Source organism: Saccostrea echinata, unplaced genomic scaffold (genome assembly GCF_033153115.1).
Source record: "Saccostrea echinata isolate AGI-Se365-2 ecotype Australia unplaced genomic scaffold, CSIRO_AGI_Sech_v1 ptg000011l, whole genome shotgun sequence".
Lineage (NCBI taxonomy): Eukaryota > Metazoa > Mollusca > Bivalvia > Ostreida > Ostreidae > Saccostrea > Saccostrea echinata.
This window is the reverse complement of record NW_026889760.1, coordinates 552,421-565,953: the sequence shown is the minus strand read 5'-3', so window position 1 is coordinate 565,953 and position 13,533 is coordinate 552,421. Positions and strand designations below refer to the sequence as shown.

At 32.7% G+C, this 13,533-nt stretch overlaps 1 protein-coding gene and 1 pseudogene across 1 annotated transcript; both read right to left on the bottom strand.

The window, feature by feature from the left end:
• Nucleotides 1-2,912: 2,912 nt before the first annotated feature.
• LOC133184848 (toll-like receptor 4) lies at nt 2,913-3,764 on the bottom strand. The gene has a single exon (XM_061319924.1). It carries the CDS (start codon nt 3,762-3,764, stop codon nt 2,913-2,915), a length of 852 nt encoding a protein of 283 aa, XP_061175908.1.
• An 8,755-nt stretch (nt 3,765-12,519) lies between these two features.
• On the bottom strand, nt 12,520-13,022 carry LOC133184846 (toll-like receptor 4; annotated as a pseudogene).
• Nucleotides 13,023-13,533: the final 511 nt, after the last annotated feature.

The following is a 13,533-nucleotide window of genomic DNA, read 5'->3' as shown; positions in this document are numbered from 1 at the left end:
TTTTCTTTCATTTCCAATTTAGTACCAGATTATATCGGCTCTCACAAATATGACCTTTTCTGACACACAAACAGCACAATAAAACAGCAGGCAGATGGGTCTTAACAGTCGCCTGGGAAGCAATAGGAACTGTAACTGTTGTACAATGTACCTTCAGTATATTATAAGTACAGAACATGAAGTGATTTTCAGAGGGAATTTACTCTATAGATTTTTGCTATCTCTAGATGATGCGAATCATAAATACTAAATCAGTGATATTCTTTAGGGGGGAAATTTACCCCGTAAAATCTTGCTATCAGAAAGATGGTTGTTTTTGCTTTAAAGTACTGTATATAAACTGTATCAATGTCAAATTAAGATGGACTTAACCTTTGAAGTTCTGCTATTTTCAAAGTGTAATGTTCGCTTTTCTCTATGAGTAGTGAATACTGTATACGTGATACTCTCGGGGTGGGGGGATTTAATTACTCCGTAAAATCTTGCTATCAGAAAGAGGTTAAGTTTGTCTTTGTTGCGAATAATATATACTGTAACAGTGATTTTCCTTGAGGGGAAATTTATCCCGTAGAGCAATATTATCATGATGTAAAGTTTCCCTTTTTGTAAATATGTATTGTCAGCATTTCCTCTACATGTTTACATTTCATTTTGTTTGTGACGCAAGATCATCTTTTTATTGGAAAAATGCTGAATTTTCACAATCTTACCAATAAATATCTTATAAAACTTAGCTTTCTGTTAGATTTTGTCAATACCCGAGGGCAAAATGCTTAAAACAGAAAAAAAAGATTTTCTGTCTTGATTTTGACTGTGTTTTAAGAAAAAAGTGTGAGGGGGCGGGCTTCCTGATGTTATGAGATAACCTGTGTGAAAATATACTTTATTCATTTTAAATGCTTTTTTTTTCAGTTAAATGTTTGTAGAAAATATCGTAACCACTAAGCAATTGTTCTGCAAGAATATGGGTAAAACCTTAGTGTTCCTAAATTAAAGTTGCCACATCTAAGGACTCCTTGAAAAAATTAATTTACATATTAGATTGATCAAGGATTTTAAAATGTATTTAGAAGTGAAATTTTATTAAGGAAAAAGTTGTAAGATCCTTGGCCAGGTACCACTTTGTTGAATTATGACCGAGTGATCAGTCAATCTCATCATTTTATTAGGCATCATCTCTTCAGAATGATTCTGGTTTACGAATGTTAAGTTCTGTATATTATAAAATAAACACGGTATAGCTGATTTTTCAGAAACACAGGTTTATATCATCTGATGTGTTAGGAGATTTCTAACTAAACTAAATAAGGTATATTTACATGATAAGTTTCTCACTCTCCTTGTTTTCAAATGTTGCCTCCACACAATTAGTTGAAGTCGTTCGTAACGTAATGTGTGATTACTTATATTACATCCTTTACTGATAACGTGACTCATATATTATCAAATGAAAATATTATGTACAAGCTATCAGCCAACAGCCAACAACTTGTAGAGGAATCTGATGGTCCCATAAAATTTCCCAGTCAAAACTTCTTTTGTAATACAAGCTACCATACGATGACGTAACAAGTAATTGGAATATATATTGAACACATGAAATATACTCTGTCAGTCAAACTAAGTGATACATTCAATTATTTAAAAACACCTTACATTATGTACAAAGCAACATAGCGATTAGAAAATTTAAGTTATGCATTCAATCTTTTAAAAACACATTACACTAGGTACAAAGCAACATAGTGTACAAATATTTAAGTACCGTTTCACACAGATAAGACTGAGAATACGCAATAGCTCATTCTTTTAACACCAAGTAATGAAAAAAAAACGTAAATATGCTAAACAATCAATACACTAAATCCTGTTCTTAACTGTAGTGACGATGCCCACACGAAATGATGACAAGACAGAGAGATGAAATGTAATATTTGCCAATCTTCCGAATATTTATAAAACCCAGTTCAGAATTGACGTTTGATTTATAATGCAATTTTTCGCATACATTACAATTTCACATAAATATATTTCTTAGTCAACCATATTTGCTCCCTGGAAATTATGTATTTGAGGAAACTTGTACATATTCATCTCGTGTACACTAAAATTAAACTGAAAAATTATCTCAAACGTTGGAAAGATCAAAAGAACAAAAGAAATATTAAAGAACAATCACATTTTGTCTTATCAAAGTATTTAAAATTTCCCAGTTTCAAATATGTAGAGTGTATATTATTCTTCATTGCTCTAGTATATTACAAAATGATTGAAAACGCGTAGAAAAAATGAAAATCTGAACACCAAAAAGTAGCACCATATTTAGGAACATGAAACCACACATCTCATTCATCGAATAACTTACACAAATCATGATCATGCATCAATGAATCATGAAATAGAAACACATTTGTATTGGAAAATGGCTCTGATTCATCACAAATATGAAGATCACAAACAGTGATTAATCTCATAAATCCTGTAAACAAAACGAATCGTGAACAGGGCAAGAACACCGACCCCTGGAAACATCAGAGGTGGGATCAGGTGCCTAGGAGGAGTAAGGATCCTCTGGTTAGCGGTCGCACCCAACGTGAGCCCAATTTATTGATCAGGTATACGAAGTACTCCAACTTAGTATAAATGCAATGACCTAGCAAATGCACTCAAGCATTTCAGACAAAATACGACCCAACAATAGGTTGTCCTTACACACAAGGTCATTATAACGACATGAAATTCCATAAATAAAATTTCACATGGCATATACACTACCAAAAGAAAATAGACGATGCACAGAAAATCAAAATCAAGTTCATTTTAATTCTTAAAAACCCAATAATGTCAAATCTGTTTGATATAACAATTAACAACTTTTCAACTTGGAGATGAAAAAACATCAACGTTGATACTTAGCATAAAACTTCGTCATTAAGAGTTTTACAAACCCTTCTCCAGAACACCGGATCCCCATATTCATCGTTTGGAAATTCAATATACGACCTTTGATTGATAAGATCCATGACACTTAGAGGTATTTTATCCACAGGAACTTCTTCATAAAATATTAAAAAGATAATGCTTTCATTTTCTCGAGAATATATTTCTTCCATCTTTGCGATGTGTAGCTCATACATACACCAACTGGATTTGATGAAGTTTGGAGACAAAATAACGACTGTTTTTCTACTTTTGTTAACGGCAGTAATAATATTTTCGGAAATATCATATCCTGGAACAAAATCTCGATGGTGAATACATAAACATATCCCATTATTTTTTTCTAATTCCATAATCATTTTCTGAACAAATGGCAAATCTTCATCTGCATAGGAAACAAACACGTCATATTTGAAATCAGATTGACTATCACCTCTCACAGATTTATACCCATGATATCGGCTTTTGGTCATATAGTAGAAATAACGACGTTTCCATCTATATCTATACAACAACCCACTCAAGAGAATACACAAGAAAAGAATAAGGGTAATTGTCACGATGATAATCAAGTAAGTATAGGACTTGCATTCTTTTTCAAGTTTCTTAATATGTTCTTTAATTTTTGAAAACATTAATGGGCTGCTCTGGGAAGATACCGCACAGGAATAATTCACAAATGACTTAAAATCAATCCTCCCAGTTCTGTGGTTGTTGAACATCCATTTCAAAAATGACAATGCTTTACAATTACATAAAAGCGGGTTTCTTAAAAGATTTAAAGTTAAACAGACTTTATCTGCTTGTCGGTCAATGTCTTTCATATTTGTGTCAGAAAGAAACTGGATTTGATTTCCAGATAAATCAAGAAACTGTAATTTTCTTAAGTTAGCAAGATTAAAGACCACTCCACTAAGCACATTGTCTGCCAGATCCAAATCCTTTAGGTTTCGAAGGTCTTTAAAAACTTGACTTGGTAGATTTGAAATTCTGTTTGCTCTAAAGTCTAAGCGAATCAAGTTTGTAAGATTTGCAAATATTTGGCCATTCGTGTCCGCTAACAAACTAAATCCCAATAAGTTATCGCTCAAGTACAATTCTGAGAGATTATAAAAGAAAGGAAAAAATAATTTGGAGACTGTAGAGCAAAAATTGTTAGATAAGTTCAGTATTCGAAGTTTATCTCCTCCTCTTATAGGACCTATCCATGAAGTAAAGATATTGCCCTGCAAATATAACTCCTCGACACTGTTTTTGGAAAATCGTATGGCTGGTATCTGATACCGTGCTTTACTTTCGTTGTAAAAAATCATTTTTATATTTGGTGGTACTGAAATTTTAAATTCTTTATTCACACTGTTTGGTAAACATTTCTGTAAATGAGATCGTGTAAAATTTTCCCTGATTCTTTTTTTATATACCTTAAAGAACCTTGCCATTTTACCTGTCTGATGTATGCAATCATGCGAGTAATTAAGCGTGTTTGATAAATGTTTATTTTTATTTTTACACCTACACATTATGCTGTCGATCATTTTATTGGGCATATGGGAGAAATATTGTAAACTTGCGTTTATCCATTCCAAACCTTTCAATGCTGTAAGGTGTAAGACATATGGACCAAATGTCATCCTATTGTCAGCTATTGAAATTTTCTTTAGTGTTTTTGGAAGAAATTCCAAAGTTCCATTTTCTAATGATTCCATTCTGTTGCTTGAAACATGTATTTCTGTAAGGTTGGTATGTTTTAGATATCTAACATCGTCTTTTTTTAATTCTGTACTTAATCCAAATGTGCTGTGGATTTTATCCAAGGAAATGGAGATAATAGTGGAATTTTGAAGACCGTATGTCAAAATAGGCATGATTCGAAAAGTAAGTTCACGATTTTCCGATAAATCTATGTTTTTAATATTGATTAAATCTGAAAAAAGATTCAAACTTAAGTTTTCAGCTATCTGAAACTTATTAGAATTCAGTTTCAAAACTGTAAGTTTTCGCAATCCCTTGAATGAGTCGTCTTTAAATGCAATGATAGAATTGTGGGAAAGATCCAAATCCGTAACGTTGTCTGGAAGCATTAATTGTCCTATCTGGGAATTGTGTCAATCGGTTTTGGCTGAGATTAATTTTTGTTACATTTATCCAGAAATAGGGCGACCTTTCCAGACCCAGATTCGAACAGTCTGCGTGAATATTATTCAAAGAATAGGAACACCTACACCTTGGTTCAAATGGACAGTTATCCATATTTCCCCCGGACAGCATCAATATACTCAGAAGTGATAGTGCGCGACATCGAACAGCCATTTCCATCAAACTGAAATAAAATTTTTAAAAAAAGTGATACTGTAACTTTCGAATTTTCAACATACTTTTGCTTTATTGGTAAAAAAAAAAAATGCCATGACAAAGGTACGGAAATTTCATTTTTTTTTTTTTTTTTTTTTTTTTTTTTTTTTTTTTGTAAACGTAAATCAGATCTTAATTTCTTTGGAAGTGTGCAATCTTGTTGCATTTTAAAATGCATATTAATTATTAACTGATAGGTAATTATAATGCAAATAGAACAAATTCATTACTTTTAGTTTAATTTTTAGGAATGCAGCAGGATTTTTTTTTTTACTTTTTCACGACCTTGCAGCACAAATGAAAATGAAAAAGAAAAGTGTTTCATGACTGAAATGATTTCTCTATCCAATTACAAAATGTTAAATTTTCTGCTCATTATTTTTTTTCTTATTCTCTTTTCATAACGCAATGCCGTAGCTGGGAAGACATAGATGAAGTGTAATGAAACGATGTAGTTAAGCCATTGTAAGACATGCGCTGTAAATATGTTTTCTTACTCGTGCTATTTGATAACATGGAGCATTTACTTTATAACATCCTCGTAAAGGGGATGGGAGTTGAAAGCTTTGCTGCACCTTTTATATAACTTTTGATATTTTTAAGTATAAATAACAGTATTTAAATGTTGAAAATGTAATAAAAATTATTTTTCCTACACATAAAATAACAGGGTCATTGCAACACTTGTGTGTGTGTGTCCTAAATATTGGAGCAATTGTATGATTACATATAGCATTACAGTACTGAACCACCACTTCATCATCCTCTACTCTTTCGCAATTGGTTGGAGCCAAATTTTAACATTAACTCAAGGGCATAACACTCTTTTAAGAAAACAGTTGAAATTTTAAACTTCAAGAACTTCAAAGTGATCAGCATGCAATTTCATCAATTCATCGTTCAGTGTATCTAATGATTATAATATGATCTTCACCTAAAATCAGTATTAAATATTGTCAAATAATCAGTTATAGCCTGATAATCATTATGCTATCCCATCCGTCACTGATTTTATTCATTTGAAATAATACAATGAGTTAAAACCACTTAAGGACATACACAACGTACCTTACCTACTGATAATTTTTCAAGATATTCTTAAATTTAAGATTATAGTGCCGTCAGATATTCGTAGACAAAAAATCAGCATACATTACCAGGGGTTTTGAAAAGATATCATTTGGTGAAAATTTTTGAATAATTCAAAGAAAAAAATACAAAAACTACTTATCATATATTCCACCCCTACTAATGTGTTCGGAACCTTTTATTTTTCGGTGTTCTGCAAATTATAAAACTCGAGGAGTTCAGAGTAGCTCTGACAGTAGCTCTGGCGAGATTAAGTGAGACTGCAGCGAGATAAGGTAAATTATTCACGGAAATGTGGCTATGAAGTGACTTCCACGTGGAGACATGGTAAACAGAAAAGTTATCTTGCATTTCAGTTTTCACCACAGTATAATATCTGTAGAAATGTACTTCAGTCTCTTTTGAACTCATTCAAACTTCAATGAGTATTCCTTTTAAAATTATTTTCAGCTGCAGTTATGTATTATAATTTATTTTTGAACAAAAATACTTGCAAGGAAACTGGGACTTTTTTTTTTGGCGTCAGATTAGCAAATGAGGTACCAACATGGCTTAAACTGAAAAATCAGCTGAATGAGTTGAATTGCATTGTGGGCTACTACGGATACTATAGGAATTTTACGCTTGGGAAAAACCCAAATCTACAGGCGATCGGAAAGGCACAATGAACATTTTTTTTTCATGCATTTCGTAGATGAAAAGTAATTTGTCCATTTTTATTCTATTATTCCCATGCTCACAATTACAAACAATTCATTTGTTAAATAAACGTGGAATTCTAGCTTTTCTCAAAGTCAGACTAAGGCGATTTAATTGCGTCTGTATTCCTTTGTTGTACTATCGGTGAATACAATTTTCAGGTGGGTTCCCTGGCCAAAAACACGTGACCACGGGTGTTGTAATGTGAAAAAAAAATCTTTGCTGTCCATTTAACTGTTTAAATGCCTAAGAGATGCTGCTCGTTTTCCTTAACCTTGAAGTGCTGGTGTTCTGAACGTGATACAGACTACATATTATTATGTAATATTTCTAGTTAACAACGTAACGACAAATTGCAAACACCAGACTAGTGACATCTTTCATTGTTTCTCATCATTTATTTTTTTTTAAACAGTTTTTTTTTTAAATTGGTTTTTGCAGTGCATTTAATATCGATCTTAGATAGACCTGAACCACGTGTTCGAAGTAAAATGTAAACATGTAGTTGTCCAGTATACGTTGCTATTCATTCAACGATTGGTCAGTTGTTTGTGGTAAGATCCTCTGTGCGCATATATAACAATAGCCATATAAGGTAAACATATTTTTCATAGGACATGTTTTTAAAAGAAAAAGACTATAGCAATTTCCTGTTTACTGCCAATTTTGTTTATAAAACCGATTCTACCCTATAACCTTTGAATGGGTCAACATACACCACGTGTCCTGAATTTAAATCACAATAACATTAGTAGGGGTGTATTCTAGATGTTTTGTTTATCCAAACTTGTTTTAGAAGAAGGGTACAACAGCATATATAGACATTAATATGTAGCACACAGTTCCTTTAAGTATTGGAACTCTTCAACTCCAGAGAAAAAGACAATAAAGTTCAAACTACGTTGCCTATGTCCTTAATATTTTTTTGATAGTGAATTACACATATATTAGTTTGAAATGCATCTTGGTAAGTTTCTTGGCACTGTTTAAGGTATAAGAGATATAGGTGAACAAATTTGTATGACATACGTACGTCTAGACGGATAGACAGCATGACAGCTTTACTAACACATAATCAGCTAGCAGAAAAATAAGCAACAAGTAAGTATTCATACAAAGGAAAATATGTTTATGCATAGGAAAACAAATTTGAATGAATACTTACCAAAGCAAACTTTTAAAAACAATCAACCAAGTAATTTCTTTCTGCGCCTGCTTCCTGTTACATAGACACTTTCATACAACCATTAAAATAAATTGATGAGCTTTAGTTAGAAAGAAAATCTAAACAATCAAGAGACTCATTTGATAGACGATTTATCAGTTGTTGATTGGTTGAGAAAGTGGGCGAGGTCAAGAAGGATTTTTCTTTTTCTGAAAAAATCATTTCACATAACATTTACACTTCCTTATTCTGTATTTTAAAAAAATTGATATAATAGACGTGTATTATTCATAAACAAAACATACATGCACACGTTTGGTTAAAGGGAATTAATGTCATTAGACGTATATGGAACTTGAAAGTAAGATTTAAATATGCTTACACTGCTTTATTTGTATTTATTTCATGTCCCTTGATCAAGTGGACTAGAAATCCAAACTTCAGGCATAAATAAAAGTCTGCAACAAATCTGAGTTTTCTTTTATTCTTTATGTAACTGCTGCTCCATCACATCACACAATTAAAAAGAGCAATTCCTTATTTTTACTGTACAAGCGTATTAAACTACATCAAAACTTATTACTGCATTTATTTTTGTTGTTAGTTAAATCCCACACAGCATGGTAAAAACAAGTAACTGACCACAATGCAGGTAACATGACGTCATCATGGTAAAATTTTAGTCATTTTATTTGTAGTGAGAGGCAGATCATGTACTTTTTCAGAGTAAAATTATTTTATTATCAAACGGAATATCATTTACGTTAGACAGACCATTAAAAAATCTTGATTTAGTGTCATTATCAAAATATAATCGAGAGAATGTACTGAAATAATTTTACCGTGTTTTTGTGTTCAGAGTTGATGTTTAACATCGAGGTTCCTCATTAAATTGCCTTTTGGCAAATGCATTCATTTAGTAGATATGGAGTCGTCCGCTTGGCGCAGTGGTTAGAGCGTTTGCTCTCGAGTCGCGGTGTAAGGAGTTCATCCTTATGTCGCGGGTTCGAATCCAACTGCGGGACGGGGAGACAGGTCCTTCAGATTAGACAGTGTCGCAATAGGTGCTTGCACGAAAAATATCCCTCACTGCTCAATGGCCTTGAGTGCCAAGTATAGATCTAAATTTGCTGCCCTCCACCGGCAAGTGGTAGCGCTTCCATATGAGTGAAAAATCCTCGAGAGGAATGTTAAACAACAATCAAACAAACAAATAATACTTATGGACTTATTTTTGAAATACATAAAGAAATATTCTTAACTTGAAAGGTCTGCTGCTCTTGTGAAATTAAAATGAATGCTTAATATAATTGCATAAACTACTTGGTTAAGATCACAAAAATTTCAACTTAAGCCACATTACTTGAAATTTAGACTAATAAATGAAATATATGGAGAAAACGAACAGTATTCATGCTCAAAAGTCCATTAAACATTACAAAATAGGTGCAGAGCAAACACGGACCTCCAAAACATCAGAGGCCGGATCAGGTGCCATGGAGGAGTGAGCATCCCCTGCCGACCCGTCACATCCGCCGTGTGTTCCTTGTCATGATCGGGAAATAACGGGAACATATTATATATAGAGCAGCAGTACGCCCTTGCGATATTATTTGATTTTGACTCCATGTCAAATTAGCTGACCAAACTAAATTCAATACAGAGTGGGGATATAGTTTGTTATTTCAATTGATATTTAAGTCCTATGATTATATAACGGCTTTACAAAACAAACATTACCTGGATGAATATTTATTTCCTCGAAAAGCAGATGACTTTATTTAGAATAAACACTAGATATCTTTCTTTAGCTCGTGCTCAGCTTGGTCTGTATTTCTTGGTCTTGGTCTATATGTCTGTATTTATGTCCGTGTGTAACACTTTTGTTTCCGGACGATATCTCAAAAAGACTTTGAGTTTTTGCAATGAGATTTTATATCAAAACTTTCTATGGCCTACAGAAGACCCTCTGAATTTGAAATCAAAAGATCAAAGGTCAAGGTCATAAATTCATACAATATCTGACTGTGTGTAACTCGTTCGCTTCCGGGCGATATCTCGAGAAGCCCTTGAGCTTTTGCAATAAACTTTTACATTACAATTCCCATTGGCCTACACAAAACCTATACACATTGATTTTGAGGTCAAAAGGTCAAAAGTAAAGGCCATGAATTCATACAGTCTTCTGTGTGTAACACATTCGTTTCCGGACATGCATCTCAAGAAGCCTTTGAGCTTTTGCAATGACATTTTATACCACAACTCCCAATGGCCTGAAAAAGATCCCTATTTTTAGGTCAAAGGTCAAAGTGATTAATTCATACATTATCTTTGTGTGTAACACTTCAGTTTCCAAATTATGTTTAAAGAAGTTTTTAAGCTATTGCAATGTAATGATATATATCACAATTCCACAAGGTCATAAATTCATTCATTCTGTTTGTGTGTAATACTTTCGTTTCAGGTCAATATCCTTAAAATTATTTGAGCTAATGTAATGAAATTCTATATCACAACTTTTTATCGCCTAAAAAGATCACTTTTACCTTAAAGTCAAAGGTCATATGTCAAGGTCAAAACCAAATATTACAAATAACATTTTCAGACGATAACTTAAGTTTTCCTTGAGCTTACTTCAATAAAATTTAATATAACAACTCCCTCTAACGTAAAAAAAAAGACCCTTATCGATTTTGAGTTAAAAAGGTCAGAAGTCAAGGTCACAAATCCGTACATTGTGTCTGTGTAACACTTTCTTCCTAAACTATATGCTACATGTAAAAGGTCTTTGACATTTTGCAATGAAATTTTAAGACAGATTACATGCTAAAAATATTACTTTAGGTGAGGTGCAAATCATAATACGGTCAGGTTGTTGCAGCTAGTGGAGCTTTCATCAGGAGATTCATTATGTCACGATATATATTATGGAGGATAATTATATAAAATATGAGTAACATCTGCTATGATATTTAACTTGGCGATGTGGCTGGATTTTCTTATTCATTATAATGGTGTGACCCTCTTTCTTGAGAGACTTTGGATCTCCAATGATACTCTCCAAATATTTACAGATAGTGCAGGGGTTATGTCTGGGGTTGAGGGTGGGAGGAGGGATTTAATTGTAATATTTTTCACAATCAGTGGGCTTTTGATATATGGCTCAACATTGATAGAATCGGGTAGACAGGCTGACCGAGTTGCTTCCTGTAGTATCCGTCATATTAGTGTGGGGTCCCAGTTACTAACAAAAAAGATATAAACTCACATTGACAATCAGCAGTTCTACACATATATGTATTATATAAACAAACTTCAAATCAGCTGAGTTTATGACGCTGTTTAGAAGACTGGTGCTTAATACTCTTTATTTCAGAATTTAAGGCAGATTACATCTATACCAATTCATATGCAATTGTAGATTCTATTTTTCGTTGCCAGTGGAGTCGTTTTCGGGCTTTGGATCCTTATCCAGATCCAGACCCAATTCAATTGCCCGTAGAAATCTGGGAGATTTGACAGTGAGAACCATAATTAAGTGTAACAAAATATTTTACGTACATTACAATTTCACATTAACACGTTTCTTCAGCATACAAAATACAAATATTACTATTTGGAACATCAACAATGAATACAGTTTTCACAAGAATTTCTATAAGGGAAAACTTGTACGTACTCATTATTCAGTTATTTAAACTGAAAAATTATCCGACCTTTAAAGAATAAAAGACACCTTTTAGTATCAAAAGTACTATTTTGTCTTCTCAAGCTTAAGATTCCCATTTCCAAGTCCTGTGCGAGTGAAGGTATTAGCTGCTTACAAGCAAAAAAAGATGAAGCTTACATGTTAATTTTGGGGTGTCTCTATACGGAATAAGAAATAAAAGTATGTTACAAACAGCATTCTTAATTGCCCAAGTATACTGCAAATAGTAAAAAACGTGTAGGAAAAGTAAAATTTAAAGAAGATGAAGTAGAATAACATTAGTGCACACTTCACCCACTGTTTAGCCTACATATGATAAATTAATGAATTAGAAATGAAACTCACATACATCGTAGAATACGCTTCTGTTTCATTTCAAATCAAAGCCTACCTAGCAAAGATAACAGAGTTACTGTACGTACACTACTAAAATAAACAACTCACAGAAAATCAAAACCGAGCTCAGAATATTTACACTATTATCAACCTGAAATGTCAACATGCTTAATATTGCATTTAGATATATTCATTCTATTTTCGTTTGTAAACCAGTTTCCTTTTGTAGTCAGCTTAAAACTTCGTTATTTAGAGTTTCAAAAACTCTCCTCCAAAAGACTGTATCATATTCATCATTAGGAAATTCGATATACGATCTTTGATTAATAAGATCCATAATCGTTAACGGTATTTTATCCACAGGAACCGAATCATAAAATATCAGAAAAAGAACGCATTCATGATCTCGAGAATAGATTTCTTCAATCTTTGCGATATGCAGCTCATACATACACCAACTGGACTTGATGAAGTTTAAAGACAAAATAAGAGCTGTTTTTTTTTCTACTTTTGTTGACGGCAGTAATAATATTTTCGGAAATATCATATCCTGGAACAAAATCTCGATGATGAACACATAAGCGTATCCCATTTTTTATTTCTAATTCCGAAACCATTTTCTGAACAAATGGCAAATCTTCGTTCTGCATATGAAACAAAGGCATCATATTTAAAATCTGATTGATTTTCACTACTCACAGATTTATATCCATGATATCGGCTTTTAGTCATATAATAGAAATAAGGTATTTTCCATCGATATCTATATAACAACCCACTCGAGAGAATACAAAAGAAAAGAATAAGGGTAATTGTCACAATGATAATCAAGGTTCTATAGGTACTGCATTCTTTTTCAAGTTTCTTGATATGTTCTTTTATTTTGGAAAACATGATTGGACTGCTTTGCGTAGATTCTCTACAGGAATGGTTTTGAAATGACTTAAAATTAACCCTTTTAGTATGGTGATTGTTTGTCATCCAGTTTAGGAACGACAATGTTTTAAAATTACACAGAAGAGGATTTTTCATGAGATTTAAAGTAAAACTGACTCTATCTGCATGTCGGTTAATTACTTTCATATGCACTTCTGAAAGAAACTGGATTTGATTTCCAGATAAATCAAAAAACTATAGATGATTTAAATTAACAATATTAAAGCCCACTGCACTAAGTGCATTGTCCGCTAGGTTCCTTAAGATTCTGAAGGTCTTTAAAAATTTCGAATGGTAGCTTTGAAAT